Genomic DNA, 23,359 nt, shown 5'->3' with positions numbered 1-23,359 from the left:
TGTTTCACCCTCTCCCAGCTAAGTTGTCCTGATTGCTGTCTTGTTATTGTCGGGCTACTTTCTGGTGACGACAGTGTTCTCGCCTCCTCTCCCATAAAGTTGCCCTTATGATGCTCTTTTGAAAGTTCTGCTTGTGGCGTTGTGCCCGAGCTATCTTTAGCATTTGAGTTCCCAGCTTTCGCTGCGTCTCATTTAATTTGTATGGAAAGCCCACAGTGCCATATTTTGCCTGTTTTTTGTTAGGTGCAGAGAGTAAGGTAAGTTCTGGCCAGAGTTACTACTGTAACTACGGTCCTAGGCCATGCAACTACGGCATGGTTACTGCTGTAACCATGGCCTATGGTTCTTGTGGGCTGTTCTATTCCTTAGAAGCTAATTATCTGGTCTTAACATTGGGTTTTGACCTGGTCTTGCTGGATTGTTAGCAGCAGCGGCTTGGCTAACACCTTGCATGTACTGTTAAGCTTCATTCTCAGCGACTACAGTAGCGCTATATTGTTGTATTTACCGCTCCTAGTACTAGGATGGGTAGATGCGGAGAACAATCTTCACTGTGTGTGCTGTGTGCTCCGCATGTGTGGCCATTCACCGGCCACGGTTACTTTTGCCATAGTTACTACTGTAGCTACGGTTCTAAGCCGTTTAAGTATTGGCCATAGTTAATACTGTAACTACGGGTCTACGCCGTGTAAATACTGGCCATAGTTACTACTGTAACTACGGTTCTAAGCCGCGTAAGTACTGGCCATAGTTACTACTGTAACTACGGTTCTAAGCCGCGTAAGTACTGGCCATGGTTACTACTGTAACTACGGTTCTACGCCGCGTAAATACTGGCCATAGTTACTACTGTAACTACGGTTCTAAGCCGTGTAAGTACTGGCCATAGTTACTACTGTAACTACGGTTCTAAGCCGTGTAAGTACTGTCCATAGTTACTACTGTAACTACAGTTCTAGGCCGTGTAGGCTGGCCATGGTTACTACTGTAACTACAGCTCTGTGCTGTTCTCTTCTTTGGAAGCTAGTTATCTGGTCTTAAACATTGTGTTTTTTGACTTGATTTTGCTTGGTTGTTAGCAGCAGCCGCTTGACTAACACCTTGCATGGACCGTTTAGCTTCATTATTTAACTCAGCTGGTGAGCTGCTCTCGCTCCCGCTCCCGGTAACGTTGCCCTGTAACGTATCACTCTGACTATTAGCAGCGGCCACTTGGCTAACATCTGGCGTGTTCTGCGTGCTGCTTGATTCTTAGCAGCAGCTGCGGCTAAGCTGTCCTGTTGAACTTCTTTATTTAACCCAGCTAGGTGAAGGCAGTGCTCTCGCTCCCCGCTCCCTCTGCTGGTAGCTCCGTGCTTCGTTTACTCAGCTAGGTGAAGGCAGTGCTCTCGCTCCCCGCTCCCTCTGCTAGTAGCCTTGCACTTTCATTTACTCAGCTAGGTGAAGGCAGTGCTCTCGCTCCCCGCTCCCTCTGCTAGTAGCCTTGCACTTTCATTTACTCAGCTAGGTGAAGGCAGTGCTCTCGCTCCCCGCTCCCTCTGCTAGTAACGTGGGTTTAGGACATTACACCCCTCTCGTGTTCGGCGAGTAGGAGCATTGCTCTACTCTTTCCGTTCAGCAGGTAACTGGTGAAGGCTGTGTTCTCGCACCCCGCTCCCGGTTACGCTGCATCTGGCATTCGTCTCAAACTTAACCAGTGAAGGCAGTGCTCTCGCTCCCGCTCCCTCTGCTGGTAACGTGGGTGTAGTTACATCCCTCTCTGTGTACGGCGAGTAGGAGCATTGCTCTACTCTTTCTGTTCAGCAGGTAGCTGGCGAAGGCTGTGTTCCCGCACCCGCTCCCGGTTACGCTGCATCTGGCATTCGTCTCGAACTTAACCAGTGAAGGCAGTGTTATCGCCCCCCTCCTGGTAGACGCTAAACTGCCTTGTTCGTTAATCCAGCTAGGTGAAGGCAGTGCTCTCGCTCCCCCTCCCTCTACTGGTAACGTGGGTGTAGTTGCATCCATCTTTGTATTCGGCGAGTAGGAGCATTGCTCTACTCTTTCTGTTCAGCAGGTAGCTGGTGAAGGCGGTGTTCCCGCACCCGTTCCCGGTTACGCTGCATCTGGCATTCGTCTCGAACTTAAACCAGTGAAGGCAGTGTTCTCGCCCCCGCTCCTGGTAGACGCTAGACTGCCTTGTTTATTAATCCAGCTAGGTGAAGGCAGTGCTCTCGCTCCCATCATGGAGCAGACAAAGCCGCTCCTGTTGGCCCTTCAGCCAGGGGCCGGTGTGGGGGCTGCAAGCTTGCCGCCTGGCCCGCCTTCGGTTGCCACACCTCTGCTTGAGGATGCCATGTCGCTAGCGGCTCCGGCTGAACCTCTTCTTGGAAGGGGGGGGCAGGGCCCGCTCACCCCCGAAGAGGCTCCCCACTCCTCTGCTCAGAGCTCTTTGCAGGGCACGGAGGACGGCTCCATGGCGGCCATTATTCGTGCGGCCCTGGTACGCTTGCAGCTTCAGGTTCCGCAGGCCGACCCAGGCTAGCGCCTTCTTCAGGCATAACCCTGCCCCTTTCATTCCCACTGTTCCTCCTTTAGAGGAGTACCTGAGGGAGCTCCATGCATGCTAGAGACACACCAGGGCCCTCTCCCACTCTGCTGCCATGCAGGATCCGGCGAGGGTGGGGCTGGGTCGCTTGCCATCCATTGAGCCTGCCATCGCCTCCCCGATTCTGGCCCTGTAGGCACTGGAGCGTGCTGCCCAAGCTAGGCAGACCAGGCAGCAGCTCTCGGGTCTTTATAGGCCCACTCCCAGCAGGCCCAGGGGCCCCTCTAGCAGCCGCACTCAGCCACCAGATTACAGTGGTGGTCTGCGCAGGTCCCAGCGGCCCACTCATCCGTTGTGCCCCCGGCTGCCGGCCTTCTAGGCGGCCTCGTGCCTCAGAGCCTTACCGGCCTCCCCCCAGCAGCAGCTCAGCTACTGGGCTGTCTGTACTTCCGGCCCTTGGGTGGTTTTCACCTTAACCCAGGGGTACGAACCGCAGTTCCGGCCCCTAGCCTTCGGCCGGGCCAAAATGACAGTCGTCAGCGATCCGGCAGATGCCCTAGCTCTAGCCCAAGAGTTGTCCGTCCTTCTGCCCAAGGAGGCAATCGAGCCAGTAGACCCTCTGCTTAGCCCAGGGGGTTCTACTCTGCGTACTTTCTCTTGGCCAAGAAAGTCGGCGGATTTCACCTGCTCTTGGACCTCAGAGGAATCGACAGATTCCTGGAGGTGCAGCCATTCCATATGCTGACCACAGCACATGCACAGGGGGAGTGGTTCGCAACCGTGGACTTTAGGGATGCCTACTTCCTCGTGGGCCGGGCAAGAGGGTGCCTTATATTCAGTTCCTCCGGCCCTTGGGCAGACTGACGGCTGCCTTGGCATTCCTGCCCAGGGTGCTTCCACAAACCCACTTCAATCAGCCTGCCCAGCCGGCACGCTTTGACATTCGGGAGAACGGCACGTCGAAGTTGCTGTGCCCTGTGGGTGCCCAAAGGGCGAATATCGAGGCTACTGCCTGTATACGGCAGTCGGAGCAACTCTTGTTTTTGCCATAGCGGCACTAAAGGAGGTGTGCCCTCTACCAGTGGCTGCCCCACTGGGTTGTCGATACCATCTCACATGCCTACGGGGCCAGTGGCCGCCCCCTGCCATCTGGGCTGAGATACCACTCTGCAAGGAGCATCTCAACATCTTGGGCTGCCCTGAGAGGGGCGCCCCTGTTATCGGGTTAATGTCGCCACTCCCCATTCTTGGGCGTGGTCCTTTTGCCGAGCTCCGCTGCTTCCAGTAGTGAGCCAGGGCTTGGATTCTTCATGACATGGTTGGTATAAGTCATCCAGTGCTAAAAGCACCGCCTCTGGCGGTCAGTAGGGACGAAATAGAACGATAGTTACGGCTGTAACTACGGTTCTATCATACGGTTCTCACGTGACACCGGCTGTTATAGCCGGTGTCACGTGAGTAGTTATTGGTACTCGAGCTGCGCATGCGCACGATGGACATATCCAGTGCTAAAAGCACCGCCTCTGGCGGTCATCCGGGACTCATAGAACCGTAGTTACAGCCGTAACTATCGCTCCATTTAACCGACCTGAGACGCAGCCATAGTGTTTTGCCTTCCCTTCCCAGCTGGGTCTTGTCCTTGTGATTAATATTTAAGTACTGGTGGTCTGTTAGTTGTTGTCAGATCCTGTCAGATGTCATTTGTGGAAGTGCTCTTTTGATTGTCCCATGGAGAGTTTTGTTCCGTCTTTTGTATGTTAAAAGTAAATACGTATTAATCCACATGAATCCCAATACATATGAGTGTATGAGAATATTTAAAAATAAATACAATTGTCTTTATTATAAACTTGTTGCTTTAACATCTATCACTGTGTATATCACCATTCAAACATGTTTAAATAAGTTTAGGAACACAGTCTGTAAACACTATGAAATGTTGACTTTATTTGATCATTTTACAGTGAAAAAGTAATGTTCATATTTCTCCTTTTGATTATTATAGTGTTGAACGTTCAAAACAAAGCACTTGGGCAAGTTACCAGTGGCGAGCCGTCAGGGCCCTCTAGGCCCTCTGTGAGGGCCTAAGATATTCTAAAAAATAATATTTAAAAACATTTAAAAAATATATTTTTTTTTTAAATATATATTTTTTTAATATTATTTTTGTTATATTTTTCATTAGTTTTACCGAAAAAATAAATTTGTATTTCAAATAACATTTCCAAAGAAATAAATCCTTCGAATCTGCCTGTTCAGTCTCTGTTGAATGTGAAGGGTTACATGAAAGAAGCTCGTCTGGCCCTCTCTGCGATTCACAGAGGGCCCGCTATAGTAACTGAACGAGAGAGTAATGTCAAATGACAGTACAATTGACCAATCATATCTTCCCTCTAAATGGGTGGGTTTTATTATCGCGGACTTTATGACAAGTTCCGCCCGCTGTGAAACTTTTCTTGTTTCAATAGCAACAACAACTTCCTGTCAACAGTGTGAACTCGCCTTCAAAATAAAAGCATGCCAAATTACACTTAAGACATACAACTGCAAGTAACAAACACAATGCAATATCATTTTCAATGTCAAAGAACACAAATTGGGTTCACAGGTGTTGTTTTTTGTGGTAGAGGGTCGCTGTCATTGATGCGTTTTGCACCCTGGGCCGTTGTTTTGATATTCCGCTGAAGTATACGCTGTGACGTAATAACTCTTTTTTTTTTTTTTTTTTTCGAGGGAATTGGTGGGGGTCAGAGGGCCTAGGTATAAAGCTCACGGCTCGCCACTGCAAGTTACAGTATAACTTGTAAAATGTTTAATAAGCACCATAACTTACATGATACTAGTTTCTCGGTCACGATAGGTTGTTTCCGTGAGCGGCTGAATGTCACGGTAAATGTTGAGGCCACAAGGCATTGCGGCCCAGCATTTTCTCCTTTCTTTTCGTAAAGGAAGGTCCAGTGTTTCCTAAGCTAAAGGAGGTTATAAAGGAAGTGTCAAACCTCCTTTCCTATCATCTAGAGCAGGGGTGCCCAACCAGTCGATCGCGATCGACCAGGGGAGATTCCCAGTCATTCGCGAGATGTGTCTAAAAATAGAACAACAATATTCTGTTTTATCGTTAATGTCCTATAACATAATCTTCCTGTGCCAGAATAATGCACTTGAAGGCATCAAAGCTTTGTGATTGGCGTGACCCCATGTGTCGGGGCGTGGCTGGTGGGTAGTGGGCACTAGTTAGCTGACGTTGTCCGTGTCAACAGGAGTGACAGTCCGCACACACACAAGACCACAATTATGGCAGAAGCAAAAAAGCCCAAAATATATCATTTTCACTCCGAGTGGGAGGATGATTATTTTTTTGTTTATTCCAATTCAAAGTCCATCTGTCTCATCTGCAATGCGAGCGTGGCTTTACCGAAGAAGGGTCATTTAGGAGCGGCATTTCAAAACGGTGCACGCACGCTACGAGACGGAATCCCCTCCTAATTCTGCCCTACGCTCTTCTGTTCGTTGCGTGCATATGTAACCGAATTAAACATGTGAATACATAATTATAAGTTTGTGAATGTTTAATTCATAATAAGTTGTGAATTTTAAGAGATGAGATTGTTTCATTTAATATTTTAAGTTTTGTTTCCCGTTGCACGTCTTTTTTTACTTCCGGTATTTATTTTCCACCCTCCGCGGACTGGCCATCTGTAGAATCTGGAGAATCACAGAACAGCCGGTCGTCAATGGCCGGCTCGATTCGCTGATGGCCGTCTCCGTCCTTAATCTTTTATGTTTTTAAAAGGCATCATTGAAGTTGCACCGACAGAGGTCCGCCATTTCCCCGCAGCGAGGCTCCCCCCAGTTGACAGTTCACTAGCACCCCAGCCCCCCCCCCCCCCCCCCCCCTCTATTTGGACTGGTAGATCTCGGCAGACTGGCAACTTTAAAAGTAGCTCTTGGTTCAAAAAAGGTTGGGCACCCCTGATCTAGAGAATTCGAACGGCTCTTATCATGGCTGCCACTGAGGCACTTCCGGGTCATTTAACTCCTTTAGGAACCTTCCTAAGCTTAACTGACAACTTGAACGTAACCTAAGTGTCTAATGAGAGAAAATGTAAAAGAGTAAAGTGGTAGTGGTAGTGGTTTTACTGTATCCTCCCTAAAAGCCGCGGATACCCTTTCCTTCTCTTTCCCTTCATCCATCCATTTATCCTCTCATAGGATCCCCATCAAATTCTCACCAGTGTAAGCCTCGTCCAGTTGGATCTCCCTGATCTCCATCCCTTTTGAGTCCAGCGCATACTGCACGTCGATTTCTGTGAAGTCGTACGTGTAGGAGCGGAATTGCATGGTGCAGTTCTGCCAGTCAAACGGGAAATATTTAACCTAGACGCAAGAAAAAGAGGAAGAGGGTTGGCGGGATTAGTATACAATTAATTGTGTAGTAAATGTTTCGTTTGTGTGTGTGCTGATGGTCACCTTAACTCCACAAGAGCTGCAGAACAGGGCAGGGGGCGTCCATGTTACTCTGCCATTGAAATACGCCTGGACATGGACATGCAGGGCCACATCGAACACTCCATCATTACTGCAAACAGAGAGGAAAATGCTGATTTTTTCTTGTCATATAGAAAAAAGAATGAATTTCCACCATGATCTCTAACTAACCTATACCAAGTAGACTTAGCAACCCTAACCCTAACCCGCAAGCTTTTGTTTATTTACACATATGAACAGATAATGTTCTATAGTTTTGAGGGCAAACGGGCAACTGTGACCTGGTGGGGTGAATGGACGTCTTCCAATCAGGGGTCAGTGGCTCGATGCTAAGGCTTTGCGGTCAACATGTCAAATAATTATTGGGCAAGGTACTTAACCCAAAATTGCTCTCGTAGGCATGTCGACAGTATTGAATTTGATTTGGTTTAAAAGTCTCACATTAAAGAAATGTAGTGTAAGGATCTTGCTTAAAAGGATTGCCGCATCAGAAACTCCACATACTGTTTATTTTTAAGACATATGACGCATATTACATATTTTGATGTAGGATGGGCTAATACCTTAACCTGTCTTTCAGAGATAATTGGCTTGATTAAAAAAACAAAAATCTGGACATTACGACTTCCTGAAGTGGACACAAGCAAAAATGTAATTGCAGTGCATCCCATATTAACAATGATGCACATAATATGAATTTGCAGCATCCTGGGTCTGCATTTAGCCTCCGCCCCTTGTTTCATCGATCAATCAAACTTTATTATTATTATACACAACACCTAACACAGTGCTTGACAAACCAAAAAGGAAATACAAACTAAACTAAAAGGCAGGGTGTGGTTAGAGTGCCGGCTGCTGGAGTGATGGGAGTGGCTAAGCCGGAGGCCAGACAGCTGAGGCCTGTACTACGAAGCTGGTTCAACCTAACCTGGATATGTTGGAGTTAGCCGGTTGGCCTAAGCCAAAACATACGCGCTGGCGCTAAACTGTACTACGACGCTGGATATCAAGTGGATCGCTCAAGCCGCCGTGTCCTATCTAGTTAGGTGCGCGTTCACATGAAAGGGGTGGTATTTGGAGCATTCGACCAATCGCAAACACGGAGAAGCGTACTGACAGCGCAGCGTCATACTTCCTGAATGAAAAGTGAACTTTAATATTAGTCAAATATGAAGAAGTTAAACTTTAAACATCCATGACTTAAACACTTTACCCAGGATAAAAGCCACATAGCTGCACCTGCAAGGTGAATACAGCTGGTAAAAGAAAAAGTGTTTGAATGCGTACATTAACAGGTTTATGAAATCACTGCCCCGTCCAAGACACGAGTGGATCTGACTTTAATTAGGAGAATTTGACTCGAGTGTTTCGTCAACTTAATGTGTTGCTTAAAATAATACTTCTGCATACAGTATGTGACACTGTGAGTGTTGCACGGCCAGATACGGCTCAAGAAGCTGACTCAAATAAGGAAATATATGATACATTATGATGTGATATGATATGAATGATAATGGGACACATCTACGTCTGCACTCACAGTGCCGCGGACTGTACTTAATGTTACTCTGATCCGGTTACTTATGTCGTGGCAGATATTTAAGTAAGCTTTCTTAACGCTAATATTATAATAGTCAGATTGCTCTGAAGATGGGAGGGGTATTCTATTAATTTTCACGTTCACACAGTCAGTTGATTTTGGCCGGCAGTCTTTCCTGCAACGGCAGTTTTTCTGTATTTCCTCTATGCTGTAATATGAATTGATCGCTTTAAACTCCGCACACGGAGCTCTGATTGGTCAGCAGGCAGTGCTTTCACTGAGTTGATCTCTTAGCCTGCCACCTAACCTGCTCCGGAGCAGGTTTGCCGCTCAGCATAAGTTACCATGGAAATCTAGCCTGCTAAAAAGAGAACCAGCGTCGTAGGACCGGAAAGCCCGAGATTTCCCTGAATTTAGCCGGCTAAGCGAAAATCCAGCTTCGTAGTACAGGCCTCTGATCAGAATCAAGTCATGAGTCAATAAATAAAAGCAGGCTGGTAACCTGATTCTGGTCTCTTGCAGTAGGCTGGGTCCTGAGAGGGGCATCCACTGACACGGGATAGCCTCAATAAATAGAGGACGGCTTTATTGCTTAAATGTTACTTTGCCGAATACCTCAGTTTCTGCCACCTGGCTATTTTTAATAAACTTTGTTTTGTTTTTGCACCACTACCACTCTCCTTCCTCAAGTGTGAGCCACAACGCTCACAAACCAAGTAACACAAACATTTGTGATTGATAAAAACACTTAACACCAATAGAAATCAATAAGCACAGGACTGAATGAACAATAATGAAATAAATAATTATTAAATCAAGAAATTAAGAAAAAAAAACACATAAATAAGTTAGATAAATACGAATAAAATAACATTAAAAGAGTATAATAATACATATAATTTAAACGCCAAATAAAGAGGTGGGTCTTGCTTATAAACTACCTACAGTACAAATAAAGACAGGGTCAGTTCTTGTCAAAGTAATGAAAATACTACGTCTTGTATGTCTGATAATTACAGTCCCACTGCCTCCTTCCGTTCTCTAACCACAGCTATGGAGTACATCAACATTTGGCCGCAGTCCCGTGCTGCAGGACCACACTAAAACATTTTAATTGGCGAGTATGAAATGCAGGATACACTTTGCAGGACTCTTCTAAATGTTGCACTAATGTTGGATATACACAGAGCTCTGGTCATAAGCTCATAACACCACACACAACAAAGACATTAAGTCATTTAGATGCAGATTTAGCCGTCTGTCAGGGTGCAGTGTTTTGGCTTTTATGGCTGTAGGGATTCAACAAGAAGAAGCCTTTGTCCTTAAAGCGATCCCTCCTAAAACCCCGTCCCTGTGAAAATGCTGCAGCTTAAATGACCAACATTGATCGAAGAAGGGTATACACACTTTTGCATTTGCGTGTGTGTACATATTTGTGTGCGGTTCCAAGTGAGCGCCTCCCGGGCTGAAGTAGCTGAATGGTGCCGTCAGCTGGGTTTTTAGGGAGCCATGCTGCTTAATTGCCTATAAAGCGTTGATGGATGGACCAGTGGGGTTCTTTACAGCGGTGTTAATGGGAGTGTGTGTGGGGATGTGAGAAAGAGAGACTGCACTTGCTGTTTTAAGTATCTTAATTTACTAATTTAATGCTGTGACAAGAGTTTTTTCCCTCTGTAGGAACCGTACCTGCACTGGCTCTTTGACCTAATGTCCACAGTCTCACCACAAACTATCTGCAGCATGTTCATGATCAATACGGCAACAGGTACTTATACTGCCTGTACTTACAACTATTGTACAAAGGACATTTTCTATCTACCTTTATATCTGTAAAAGTTTCTTCCTTTGTATATAATGTTTTAGTCTTATTTGGCTGGAGTTAAACAGCTAAATAGAGGACGAAATGTAGCAAATGAGCACAGTGTGTCATTCGAAGGCCACTGTTCAGACTTAATACTTTGTCCTCTCTACAAGATCAGTTATCATCAAGACTCTTATATCTGTATTTCTTGAATAATGTATTGAAGCATTCTTTTTTCACATTGTGCTTGAGGAGGAATGACAAACAATAACTTGATTTAACGCCTGTAATGGAAAAAATTGAGAATTGGCAAAGACATTTTCTGCAGCCATGAGGTGACACAGCGGTTGCCCAAACCAATTCTGAAGAATCTTTCCCCTGGTCAGAGATGTTAACTAGTTCATAAAGAATAAATCAACATTCTTCATATTAAGACAAGCAGGGCAATATAACTGTTTGTCCATAACTTAAGGTTATCCTCCAGAGGAACTTGTACATCTGATATGCTAGACTTCCAGGTGTCCCTGGACAATAAACTATCTTGTGTAAGCTTGTGCATACACTGGCAATAGAAAGAGATAACAGCAACTCTCCAAGGCTACATGCCTGAGTCATGAGAAACGGGAAACTGAGCATAAAGAATGATGATCTAGGTCAAGGGCTAACACCAAGCAAAGATATTCCTCAACACCGCCTTGCAGATGTATGCCTAGTCAAGGAGCCAAAAACGTGTTCCTAAGGTCACATTTACGTTCAGCTTTGACCACCAAATTCTAATTAGGTTATTGATGTTTGTGCCAAATTATACAAATTGACTCAAGTGGAAACAGGAACTGTCGTAACTATTCTTACAACAGTTCAATTCCTGGTTTAATGGCTTCATATCAGCAACGTATTAGAAGAAAAATAAAACCACCAAACTTCTTTGGTTGCATTTCCTTGCTGCTGTTTTTGATGTGAAATACCAATATCTACCATTGTGTAGACTAGACAAGTGTATAATTGATCATTCACAAATGTTAACTTAGTGCACCAGAGTGCTTTGCATGAGCTGTTTAAAAAGATACTCTGAATCTCTCTCCTGCAGACCTAGCCGAGAGCAGCCATTGGGGTCATGACAAGGAGCTTTTATATTAAATGCCAACTCGTGTTATCATCAGAGATGGGGTCGTTACTAAAAAAAAGTTATATATTACATATTACATATTACTTTTTAAAAAAGTAATATATTACACTACTTCGTTACTCTCTACATAAAGTAACTCGTTACTTTACTCGTTACTTTACTCGCAGGGCCGGCCCGCCCCTCCCTACAGGCAGATCACGCAGACTGCTAAAGTTTCAAATGTTCTCTTTAGTTCAGTTTCCATTGTCGCATAAGACTGATCCAGATAGCTCTGACCATGGCTGTCCTGTCTCCTGCTATCTGTATTTTGCGCAGTATATCTCTGAACGATGCGATGGTGATTCCACTGTGCAAATGGGCAACATTACCTCTACTATGAAGGATGCTACAAGCCTGTCCATCTCTGCTTTGGTTACCGGTCCTCCAAATTCTAATTTGTGCCGCTTCGGAGTCGGCGGCGGCGCACTCACAACATCCTCACTCTGGGTTCGGGGGTCCGGTCCTTAGCTATTAGCTTCACCTTAGCATGTGTTCTTTGCAGGTGTTTGTTGAGGTTTGACGTGGTGTTTGCAGCAGTGTATAACAGCTTCTGGCCTGGACACAGTTTGCACCTCACCGTCACATTCCTGTCTATTCTTCGGACGAACTCAAAATAATGGGCATACCTCCACCCCTCGAAAGTTATCGCTGACTCTGCCATGTTTATGCAGCATTGCACGTGGAGATGTGGACGCGCAAGTCGCGCAGATTACGTACATATAAACCTGCGGCGGAAACCCCTCTTGTCTGTCAGTGTGATTATGACTGATTTTATAAAAGTAACGAAGTAACGTGTGTCGGGGCAATGTTAGTAACTGTAGTGTGATTACTGAATTATAAAAGTAACGCGTTACACCCAACTCTGGTTATCATGGAGGATGTACAGTAGGGAGCAGCGACGTGCAGTCAGGGGAGGCAGGGGAGGCAGAGCCTCACCTGTCATACTCCAATGTAACGGAAAAACAACTAAAGAAAAACTAAATACTAATAATAATAAAATGTCTTCACTGATCTGTGTTGTAAGTGTGATTTATGTATGATTCAAATCGCTTTTTATAGTCAAAATCAGCAAATTTGCCGAGCTCCGCTACGGGAGCGATGAGAAGTGAGGCAGGCACGTGCTCTGCCTCTCGTAAGCCCACAGTAACTTGCTGGAGCACGGGCACTAATTTAGCGCGGGCACTTATTTTGTGAGTGCGCTCAAGCCAGTTACTGTGGGGTGAGGTGAGGCACAGATGAGCTCTGCCTCACCTCAGAATGCGTCACCCCACAGAAACTGGCTGGAAAGCGGGCACTAAGCACATGCCTGTTACCATCTCACTGTAGGTCACCAATGTGATGTTTGTAGATCCCTTTATTACATTTATCCTCGCCATCCATAGTCTCTAAATAACTTATTTCACGTATATATGATATTTAGGCTCGCTGGTCTCATCATACAACGGCAATGAAAAAAGCACCAGGAGAGGCAGCCATAACCTCTGCCGCACTGAAGGGGGCGCACGTGAGCCCACAGGTTCTTGTTGCTACTGTAATTCTACGCAGAGACGGTAGACGCAAACAACAAACTAGACTTTTGTTTTAAAACTAGAGGGAGATAAGGAGGACTTTTACAAAAAAGTAATAGAGATTGTTGTCCAGAAGGATAGCATGGACTTCATCTTCAAGTCAAGGTAAGACCACATTTCTAATGAAAATGGGATCTTACTAAGAAAGAACAATCCAATATTTAGATCTTGGGTATCCTTTTGTTGAACGGTCTGTTTAAAATGAATCGAAGCATCAGACTAAAAAAGCTTTTGAAAATAACTGAATATTTCGATTAAGTTCAAAATATAATATTTGTAAATCTGACTCTGAAAGAGTCAGTGTCTCACCAGCCATGAACCTCACCGCACGTCACTGGTAGGGAGCATATGTAAAGTTGATTATATAACTAACAGGAAGAGTTAGCTAGCTGTTTGACAATTGCCCAGCTATGAGCAGGGTGGATGTAACGACTGAATGAAAAGGCATTCCCAGTATTTTCCTCATAAAACATGTGTCGCTCTTATTCACTCCATGCTATGTATGGCCTACGCAGAAACCATCCTTCACAGATAATGTGGAAAGTTTGGAAAGAGACCAAATAGTTTGTCCTCTCAACTCTCTGGAGCTTATTAATTCATGCCAAATGGAGTGCAGGGCTCGTGCTTACTTATTGAAGAGGACCATGTCAGGCAGCCAAACCTTCACAGCGGGGATTCGCATCACGTTAATCCCATCATGCTCGTTGGGATTCCATCGCAACCGATAATCCATCCATTCCTGTTTGGAAAGTTAAGAGTTTGTGTTGGAATAACAAGTACTTAAAAAGGGCAGAAACAACACAGACATAAAGTGACAGAAGCAGAAGCTTTACATTTACACGTGTAACCAATTTGTAATTTCATCAGTAGATTCTTCCCACTTCTGTAATTAGATTCCACCGGGATGATTCCCTTGTGCATTTGTCCTTGCATAACAAAACACCATTTGCATAATTTTTCATTTTGCACATTATTAGGACTATTCCAAGTGTTCTCGCTTGGTTATTTGTGGGGTGTATCGTAAATGAGCTATACAGGGAAAAGGAGGTCTCATGTTAACGTGCTTATTTGAGGAATAATGATATGATGAATCATATGAAATAGAAGGAAGTAATCACTTATAGTGCATAATGAATGCAACTCTCTGTTTTAGTAGTAACAAGCTCTTGTGTCCCTTTAAACAAACACACTTACCAGATTCATGACAACAACTGTGCTCATTTCTTCTCTCTTCATATTCTGAAACAAAAATGAGTGTGTTACTGGTACATCTTCCAAGTAGTGTTGTGATGATTGATAAGATGAGTCTTATCATCATTTTGGACATTTTCACTACAGGTTATGCACTTACCACCAGGGATCATCTTTGCAAATTAACTTCAATTTTACATTTTCACACACTTGTTTAACTGCTTGGCGATCTACTTCTGGGCACTGCTCCATAGTTTCTCTTTTGTTTAATGGACTTATAACTTCTCACTTCTCATTTTACATACATATACATATATTTCATTGAATATCTCATTGTGAACACTAAATGTAAATACAATCCAATTTCTTTATTGTGTTAGCTGTAATTTAGCCTATCAATAATGTTTTATTTGTCAGATAGTTTACATCTCAACTTTTATATTTTCACTCTTTTAGTTCTGTTTTTTTAGATGTTTATATTGTATAATTGTTTATTTTCTACTCTTTCTTTATTTCTAATTATGTGCAATACTTGTTTTACATGCTGCTGCAATGAAAACATTTCCCAATTCGTGATCAATGAAGTTTATCCTATTGTATCTTATTGTTTGCAAAAAGCTTTTTCTCAAAGATGACTTCTGGAACTTGTTCATGGATAAGACATTTTAATAAGGAATGAATTGCTCTGATCAATATTGAGAGACCAAAGTTAGTTTTTTCCGTTCCCTCACATGTAACATTATATTTCCCCCTCACATGAGTGACAAGAACACATATTCACATCAATTCCATTGTCATTTTGAAGTCAAATCTGCTAGCGAAATTCAAAATATGCTCCAATACTGAATAAAACGTTCAATTGGAGATTTATTTATTTACCATCATTTGTTTTTTTCATCTTCTGGCCCATTTGTGTCACAAGAGGAAAACATGTTGTAGATTTATCAATCTTCTCAACAACCTAAACATGGCTCTTTCACAGTGTTTCAAAGTATATTAACCCTCCTGTTGTCTTCGGGTCAAATCTGACCGATTTACTACTTTCATCAATCCTAACTTTTTTGTTTTACATTCGAATGCATTAAGGCTTTATGATATCCTTCACAGTAGACATTTGAACATATAAAATGGCTGATCACCACTTTCATTGAATTGTGGATGATTTAGTCAACTTTGTAACACCCATGGTGTTCCCGGTCCACCATAAAGAAAAGGAATTAGTAACCATCCGGATCAGATCACACACACACACACACACACACACACACACACACACACACACACACACACACACACACACACACCACACACACACACACACACACACACACACACACACAACACACACACACACACACACACACACACACACACACACACACACACACACACACACAAGATGTGTTCCCCCCTCCTTATGTGCCCAATCCCCCCATGTGAATCACAACACTCACAAACATACACAGAACAATTTGACACATTTCCCGCTCTTATGTGCCCATCCCCCCACATGGATCACACCTGGCACACGCAATACATGTTCAGTGTCTATTCTTTGTATATGTACTGCAGTGTTTCATGTATACCAGTAGTAGTTAAATGAACTTTGGTGATGATTAATGGTTTTTGTGTTAATGTAATAGCAGTTAAAACAGGACCGATCAAATTTGACCGCGAACACCAAAGTAAAGGGGGGAAAACGAAGACAATAGGAGGGTTAAACAGATTTTGTGCTTAGCAGAGAATTCATATTTAATATATTACAGTGATCCAAGGAGGCGGAACAAGACACACATTCTTCTCTCTCTCTCTGTTCCTGCATTCCTAACCTTGTGCTTCTGACACTTATATGTTAGTTTGACAGCATTAATGTGAAAGAAATGATGGCAACGTACTGCTGTCATGAATTTGATGTAACCCTGATGCTTAATCAGCTATTATATGCTATACTGCCATCAGATAAATGTAGAAGGGTTTGTCCGACATGACCTCTAAGCTAAAAATTAGGAACTTTTGCCTATAATAAGTTTTCATCTGCCCTTAATTTTGCCCAGATGAAAGTGATAGTGTCAGTGCTGTGAAGGTGCGTGGTTGTGTAGGCTACATGTCCACAACAGGAAATGAATAAATGTGTGTGTTTGTGTCCATGTGATGGTCCGACCATCCGGAAGGTGGAGCTTCCCTGAGCCAGGCCGGCTATTTAAAACGCATGAAGGAATGTCAGGGAGACAGCTGGGACAGAAAGCAGTAGGGGGGGGGGGGGGATAGAGGGAGGTTGACTTAAACCATCTCCCTCTCTCACCCTCACAAAAACTCATCACTAACCTATCACTTACTGATACTTCCTGTAACTGTTTGAATTCACCTCAGGCTTATGTTGGGGGGAAATGTTAATAATAACACTGCTGTTATCCAGCTGACAAGTCAAGGGCGGGGGGGGACGGAGCATCCAAGTGGGTCAGTTTTCAAGAACGTTCCACTCCAGATCTCAAGGGTCCCATGTGACTTCCTCTCATGAGTGAGACTGACCTTGAGTGGAGATGTAAGGCTCACTGTATATGTAAATGTGACACAATGTGGATGTGTGTGGCTGTGTACACAAAAGACCCAAGGGAACAAATAAGGAACAGATAAAGTGGTGAGTGTGTTTGAATCGTCACAGAGACAAAATGGTGCATGGTGCTAAAACACTATATACCAGCATGGGTGAATATCAATTCAATACTTCACATGAGTAGCATAACTCTTTGTGCCATTTGACTCAGCAGGCTAGCAAGCAATGGATTCAGATCCAGATGGCTCTCAGATATATTCACAGTTTGAATTTTAAAACTTTCTCTTAAATAAGCTCTAATCAAAGTCAGAACTGTTCTTGATGCTAGTTTATATCTGGATGAGAAACAGTATTGAAGCTCAGTAAATGTAAATTAATAAGAAAAGGGCAGCACATGAGAAACCCAGGAGATTTAGTCTCGTCACAAAAAACAACTCAAAGATCAAAGTTTGGAATGGTCACCTGGGGTATAGTTAGCCTAAAAACTAGCAAGACTATCCTTTAGCTTTACATACAGTAAATAAATGCTTTAAATAATTTGCATACAGTACCGTTAACACCATAGTTAATCTGTTCATGAATGACACAAACATTCCCTGGTCTAGAATATTGAGACTTCAACATTAAGCCTCAGCATCCGAGAGATCCTGATTTAGTCTCGAGCTAACAGGTCATCAAACTGGAAACTGGTCATCCTCAAATAGCGCTGGAATCGGCAGTTATTTAAGCGGAGTTCCTGGAGAACACTACAGAATTCACCCAACTGTGTGCAATGTTTGATGATGTTATGAACCCACACACTACGACGTTTACTGTTCCTGTTTGTAGGACTTCCAAAGCAGGTACAACGCAGAAACAGTTGTCATATCTTCCATAATTCATTTTGGAAAGAAACCAAACACTGTTTCTAGGATTAACGTAAACCTGTTGTTGGGACTTTAGGCCACGCCTCATCAATGGCGCATTTATTTGGGTGACGCAAGTAAACACAAATGTTGCCGCAATAAAAACGTATATTCGTGTCCGGTGTGAAGGCACCATTGGGAGTCCTTCTTTGGCAATTTGTTTCATTAGTTGTGTGATAGTGGGGCATCCATTTAATGATTCTATTTTAGCCTTTATAAAAGCATTTAAACAGAGAAGTGTTAATCCAGCTTCAAGTCGCATCTGCTATTTACTTATGAATAAATGGCTTGATTTCCGGCACATTTGCTTTTCAGTTAATGGAAGACATAGGTGGCCAAATATTAACTGTTTGTCTATATACCTGCCACTGTTGTGTTGTGTTCTGGTTGTGCATGTGAGTGTGTAAACAACTAAGTGTAAGGGTCTTGGGCCTCACCAGTCCAACCAAGGAGGAGAGGACCATCCCCACTCGAACCACCACCCTATTTTCGGGGCTCAATGCTGGCCGAACCTTTAGGTTGTAGTTGGTAAAGAGCTTCACCATCAGAGACTTCTCTTCATCCAACGCACCTAAATCAAAAATACATAGAAGGCTTCATTGATTCTGTTTATAATGGATTATGTTCATAACCCCTTAAGCAAACAATAGCAGTTACCGTAGTGACTATTGGGAACCAATTTCCATTTATATTCTCAATGCCCGACCCTCTTACAGCTTAAAATTCCTAGAATGTACCCAAAGACTTTTAACTAAAGTTTCAGCAAGGTGCAAAATCCAACACACTGGTGACAAGTGAGGGTGAAGCTTACTGATTGGCAGGTAGGGTGTGTCATGCATCCAAATATGACCTGGATGTACCCTCTTGTTTTGCAGCTGTGTCAAAAGTGCACATTGAGTTGATGCTTCCCAGAATTAGTTAGCACAGTAGAAAGCCCTAACCCTTAGAAAGCCAGACTAGGGTTAGGTCAATGAAATCAATGGGACATCTACTGTCTCAGCACCAAGTCACATTGAAAAAAAACATAAGGTACACATACAATGAGTGTTGGTGGAAGAGAGTGGAGTGGAGGCTTGTGGAGAGATTGGGTAAAAGATAAAAGTGAAGTGTGTGACTTAATGCAAAGGGAGAATGGTATGGTTAATTTCCAAATATAGTCCATTATCTTCTGTTCTTTTGCTTGGTTTGCAGTCTTCCTTATCAATGGGAATTTTAAGGATATTTGATTTTAGTTAGACATTTTTCCTTGAAAGATACAATTACCACCATTACAATGGGCAAATAACATAAAAATAAGCTGTAAGAAATGTTTCATTATCAACATTTAACACTACTGTAACATATACCGTAAAAAGCTATGGTCAAAATGGTGAAAAGCCAATGCAAAATATCCCTCGGACCATAATATATGTCTTATAGAAGCATCAGTTATTGTGGCTTCCTACTCGCCTGTAAAGCTGTCTACCTAACAAAATGCAAACGCTTACACCCCACACCATATTCATACATTATTCCTGCTTTATTTCCAACCATTTCCTCCTCAAGTTTTGGAAGGTTAGACACATTTATAATCGGCAGCTCTGGTGATGCAGCATTCATCACGTTTGGCATGGCTGTGGCCCCGGCAGGATCTGACCTGACAGGAATAAATGACAACGATCACCAAGCAAGGCAGCCCTATTAGCTAGGCGGAGGGAAACATGGCTGCTGATGGGCGAGGCTGTGAGGTGGTTTTAAAGAGCTGGGATTTAGCATTTTTTACTCTTTTCCTATTTCAAATGACTTGGTAATTAGACAGATTAAAGTACAAAGTTGAGGTTAGGCCATTTTGAAGGGTAGTGTTGGGCCAGTGAAGGATGCTTGCAATGCATATAACTGAAAGAAATAAGCACATTTGAATAAATGGCATAAGGAAGTGTTTATGAGAATTCTAATGATAAAAGTAAAAAGTTGGCACATTTATGGCGCTTTTCCACTGCAGGACCTAGCATGGCATAGTACGGTATGGTTAGGCCTTGGTAGGCCAGGCTCACTTTATGCTGCGTTTCCATTACAGTTTACCAACTGGGGTAGTAACTATAGTAACGCAGTGTAGGCGGGGCGATCGGCTGTTCGGCGGGCGGAGTGACGCTGCGTAAAACTGCCGTGACGTCATCTTCAATGCGAACCACAAAACCAAAACATCAGCCGTTAGCTGTTAGCACTCAGAGCTCACAGCTCCTCATATCTGTTCAGAAACTAGACAAAAGTTAAACAAGTACAAACCACAGACTGTCTGTGTCATGGTGAATACAGTCGCTGGTTTATTTATGTCTGTAGGCCATTGTTGTGAGTGTGGACGGAGCATATACAACGTTAGCTTAGCCTGATCGATCCGATCTCCATTCAGAAAACACGCATTTTAAAAGATTTTTCGCCTGCCGTCTTGTCTGCAGACCAGTATCAGTATGTTGTTACTTCGGCATCATTTTGAAACGTGTATTACATTTAAATCACGATAAAATATGTTCATTTTGTTGTAGTTGTAGCCCCCTTGCCAGCGATTCTCTCTGACCATTCAGCAGTCGAGAGTGTTTACGTCACTAGTTTAGCATATAGAGAACCGCAGTGACGTGTCCTAAAACCCGGAAGTAAGTTAGCATTTTTATCACGTCCGGTTCCTTCGACAAAAAGCAATGCAATTTCTCCATAGGATTTTGGAAAATAGCTCGAAATAAGGTCTGTGTTTGACACAAATTGAAGAGACAGATCACGTTTTGTTCTACGACATTAAATACATCAGCAGTGACCCCGCTGGTGATTTTTGAAGAGTTTACGTGTCTGAAAAACGATGGTTGTTAACATGTGGCTGAATAGGACTACAGAAGTTGTCCAGGCCGTTTTACGTCATTACACCGAACACGTAAAACACTCCCGCTAAGTTTGTTTGCCCTGTTCTGCTTGAAAGCAAGCACTTGCCTCCTGCAAACTGTTCAAACAAACGCTTCAACTTGTATCATTTAGAATCTGTATGTTTGAATATTGATCTTAAGTTGGCGTGACGTTGAAGCAGCGACTGTAGTTCGTTTATAGCATAACGTTAGCATTTTGCTTCTGGCGACTAGATTTATGATTCGAAAATTATAAAAGTAGGGTAGACATGTGGAGATTATCCGGCTGAACAAAACGTGATCCGTCTCTTAAATGTGTGTCAACCACAGACCTTATTTGGAGCTATTTTCCAAAATCCTATGGAGAAATTGCATTGCGTTTTTGACGAAGGAACCGGAAGGAGTTTACTTCCGGGTTTTAGGACGCGTCACTGCGGTTCTCTATTCAGCCCGGTTGTTGGCCCGGTAAGAACCTCGATTTTGGAGGGCCAGAAAAAAGGTGAAAAAGTAGCCCTGAGCCGGAACTACCTCTAGTGGAAAAGCAAAAAAAACGGGCCTGGTTTGGCCCGGCCCGCTTAAACCGTGCTTCGTGCTGCAGTGGAAAAGCGCCATTAGTAGTGACCAAAGTGATTTCATAAGGACATTGAGAGCAGTTCGATATGAACCAAATCTTTTTCTGAGTGGTTTGAATACAATGTGCTTGTCCATAACAAGTTGGTTAGTTATCAAATCAACAGCCTCAAACAAGAAAGCCAATTATTCTTTATGAAGAAATGGAGGCCACTTAACTGACCAACGATTTATTATGGTTAAAGTAACTTTCGATGGTATTTAGTTAAGTTTTTGGAGTTGTGACCTGACTTTACCTTAAACATTACCCTAATGTTTCCATTTAAATGAAACAGGATGGCATCTAGTTGATCCATTGCCATGAAATATGCATCTATTGTATTACTATCATTTTTTACATCAAATAGGCATCCTAATACTATTGAAACTCACATTCACCTCAGCTGTTCTTTCTTTTTAACTCCAACCAACAATCAGCATGCTCTAATAACGCTAAACCTGTCCAATATTACGTGCCAAACATTAGCATGTTAGCAAGTCACGTTGAGCATTAGCATGCTAATGTTTGCATTTACCTCAAAGCAATACTAAAGTACAGCCTCACAGAGCTGCTATTTTGTTATAATGTGATTTTGTATGGCTCTTCTGAGTTAAAATACCTTGTACTTATTTTAAAGAATGTGTTGTTGCTGTGACATTTAACTACTGTTTAATGTTTGCTGTGATTCAGTTTTGTCAATGAGGCAGAAAAGAAACATATTCATGAAAACTAAAGCAACATGAGCTAAAGGAGAATAAAGTAACTTGAGCTTTGTTTATGAGTCATAAACAAAACTATGAGAAGGGCAAAAGACGTCATAAATTATGACGTCTTTTGCCCTTCTCATAGTCGAGATCTGTATTGCCAAGCCCTATGGATTATGTTAAATTGATCTCCACACCATGTCCAACGGAAATGTAACTATTGTACACCTTTAAAAGTATGTGAACTGTGTCCCAGAGACAGTGTTGCTAGTTCTGGTGAACTCCTTGTTCAATGTTGCATTCTACATGTGATAGTAATGTATTGTCAAAGTAAAATGTGTATCATGGCTACTACAGCTAAGTTACATTGGCATTTTGTGTCAATTTACCTCCCAATGTGCTCAGGCAGCATACACAACATGCCAGCAGGAGCAGATCCAGGCCTTTCATGGTGGCAACCCAAACCAAAAAGATCTCCCCTCCGCCAAACAGATCCTTAGTAAATAAATCCAAACTTTGTTGGTCCCTCTTTGTCTTTCCAGTGCGGCCGACTGGAACTTTTCAGTGCAACTTTTGGTTTGGTCGGTTTGTACTGTTGTTGTCTGTCAGTCAGGCCAGTGTGGCCAACTGCTGTCTCCTCCAATTACATGCTTGGGGAGGGGGGGATGCGTGTCACTGTTCACCCCCTCAGTCAGTGTGGATCATGCTGAACTCAAGCCCAATGAGAGTTTAGGCAAGGCAAGGCAAGGCAAGTGTACTTACATACCACTGGTTCTCACTGGTTCTTCATATGACATTTCCTTCTCTGCTTCCTCATCCAATAGAACCAAATTGGAAACAATGAAGCTACAATACACTCAATGGGTCACTGGCTATGATACCTTCGGAATTATAGCAATGATTGATCTACATTTGACACTTACTTTGTGCCCAAAGCTAAACCTTCATTTTCTCTATCTTGCTTATTTCGAGGTCCGTAATGGAATCTGTGCTTTGCAATTTCATTCAGGAGCAATACAGGAAGTACTGGTGTGCTCTTTATTTAGTGAAATGTAATAAGTAAAGTAGGCGAGCCTCTGTTTCCACATGTATCATGTTGTATATTAAAAAAAACAATTAGAAAAATTGTGTTTGTCACCTACTGTAGAGATTAGCTACCATAACACCTCATAATGTGGAATCTTCTCTCTCCGTAAGTGGCATTGACTTGTGGAGGTTCTTAGTTTACCATATATGTAAAGCTTACTGTACTTTCCATTAAGTGATGAATGGCTTGAACATTTCAAGTAACGCAATGAAAAGTGTAGCAAAGAAACCAATCGTTAGTCGCTTAAAGGCCTCACTGCTTATTCAACTTAAACATGGAAAGCATGGTTGTCTTGTATGGTGGAGAAGTGATATACAATGCCCTTTCTGCAAAAAAAAGCATTGTTCAG

General features: G+C 43.1%; 1 protein-coding gene across 1 annotated transcript in view; it reads right to left on the bottom strand.

The window, feature by feature from the left end:
* The window catches only part of chrnb1 (cholinergic receptor, nicotinic, beta 1 (muscle)), a 35,349-nt gene extending 12,976 nt beyond the window's left edge, over nucleotides 1-22,373 (bottom strand). Inside the window, exons 1-6 of the mRNA XM_034136400.1 lie at nucleotides 22,313-22,373; nucleotides 18,177-18,310; nucleotides 14,284-14,328; nucleotides 13,719-13,828; nucleotides 6,998-7,106; nucleotides 6,760-6,904 (exon numbers count right to left, since the gene is read on the bottom strand). Coding sequence (XP_033992291.1) covers nucleotides 6,760-6,904; nucleotides 6,998-7,106; nucleotides 13,719-13,828; nucleotides 14,284-14,328; nucleotides 18,177-18,310; nucleotides 22,313-22,373 — 604 coding nt within the window. The remainder of the gene's footprint in view (nucleotides 1-6,759; nucleotides 6,905-6,997; nucleotides 7,107-13,718; nucleotides 13,829-14,283; nucleotides 14,329-18,176; nucleotides 18,311-22,312) is intronic.
* Nucleotides 22,374-23,359: the final 986 nt, after the last annotated feature.

Source organism: Trematomus bernacchii, unplaced genomic scaffold, assembly GCF_902827165.1.
Source record: "Trematomus bernacchii unplaced genomic scaffold, fTreBer1.1, whole genome shotgun sequence".
Lineage (NCBI taxonomy): Eukaryota > Metazoa > Chordata > Actinopteri > Perciformes > Nototheniidae > Trematomus > Trematomus bernacchii.
This window is presented reverse-complemented; position numbering and strand designations above follow the sequence as displayed.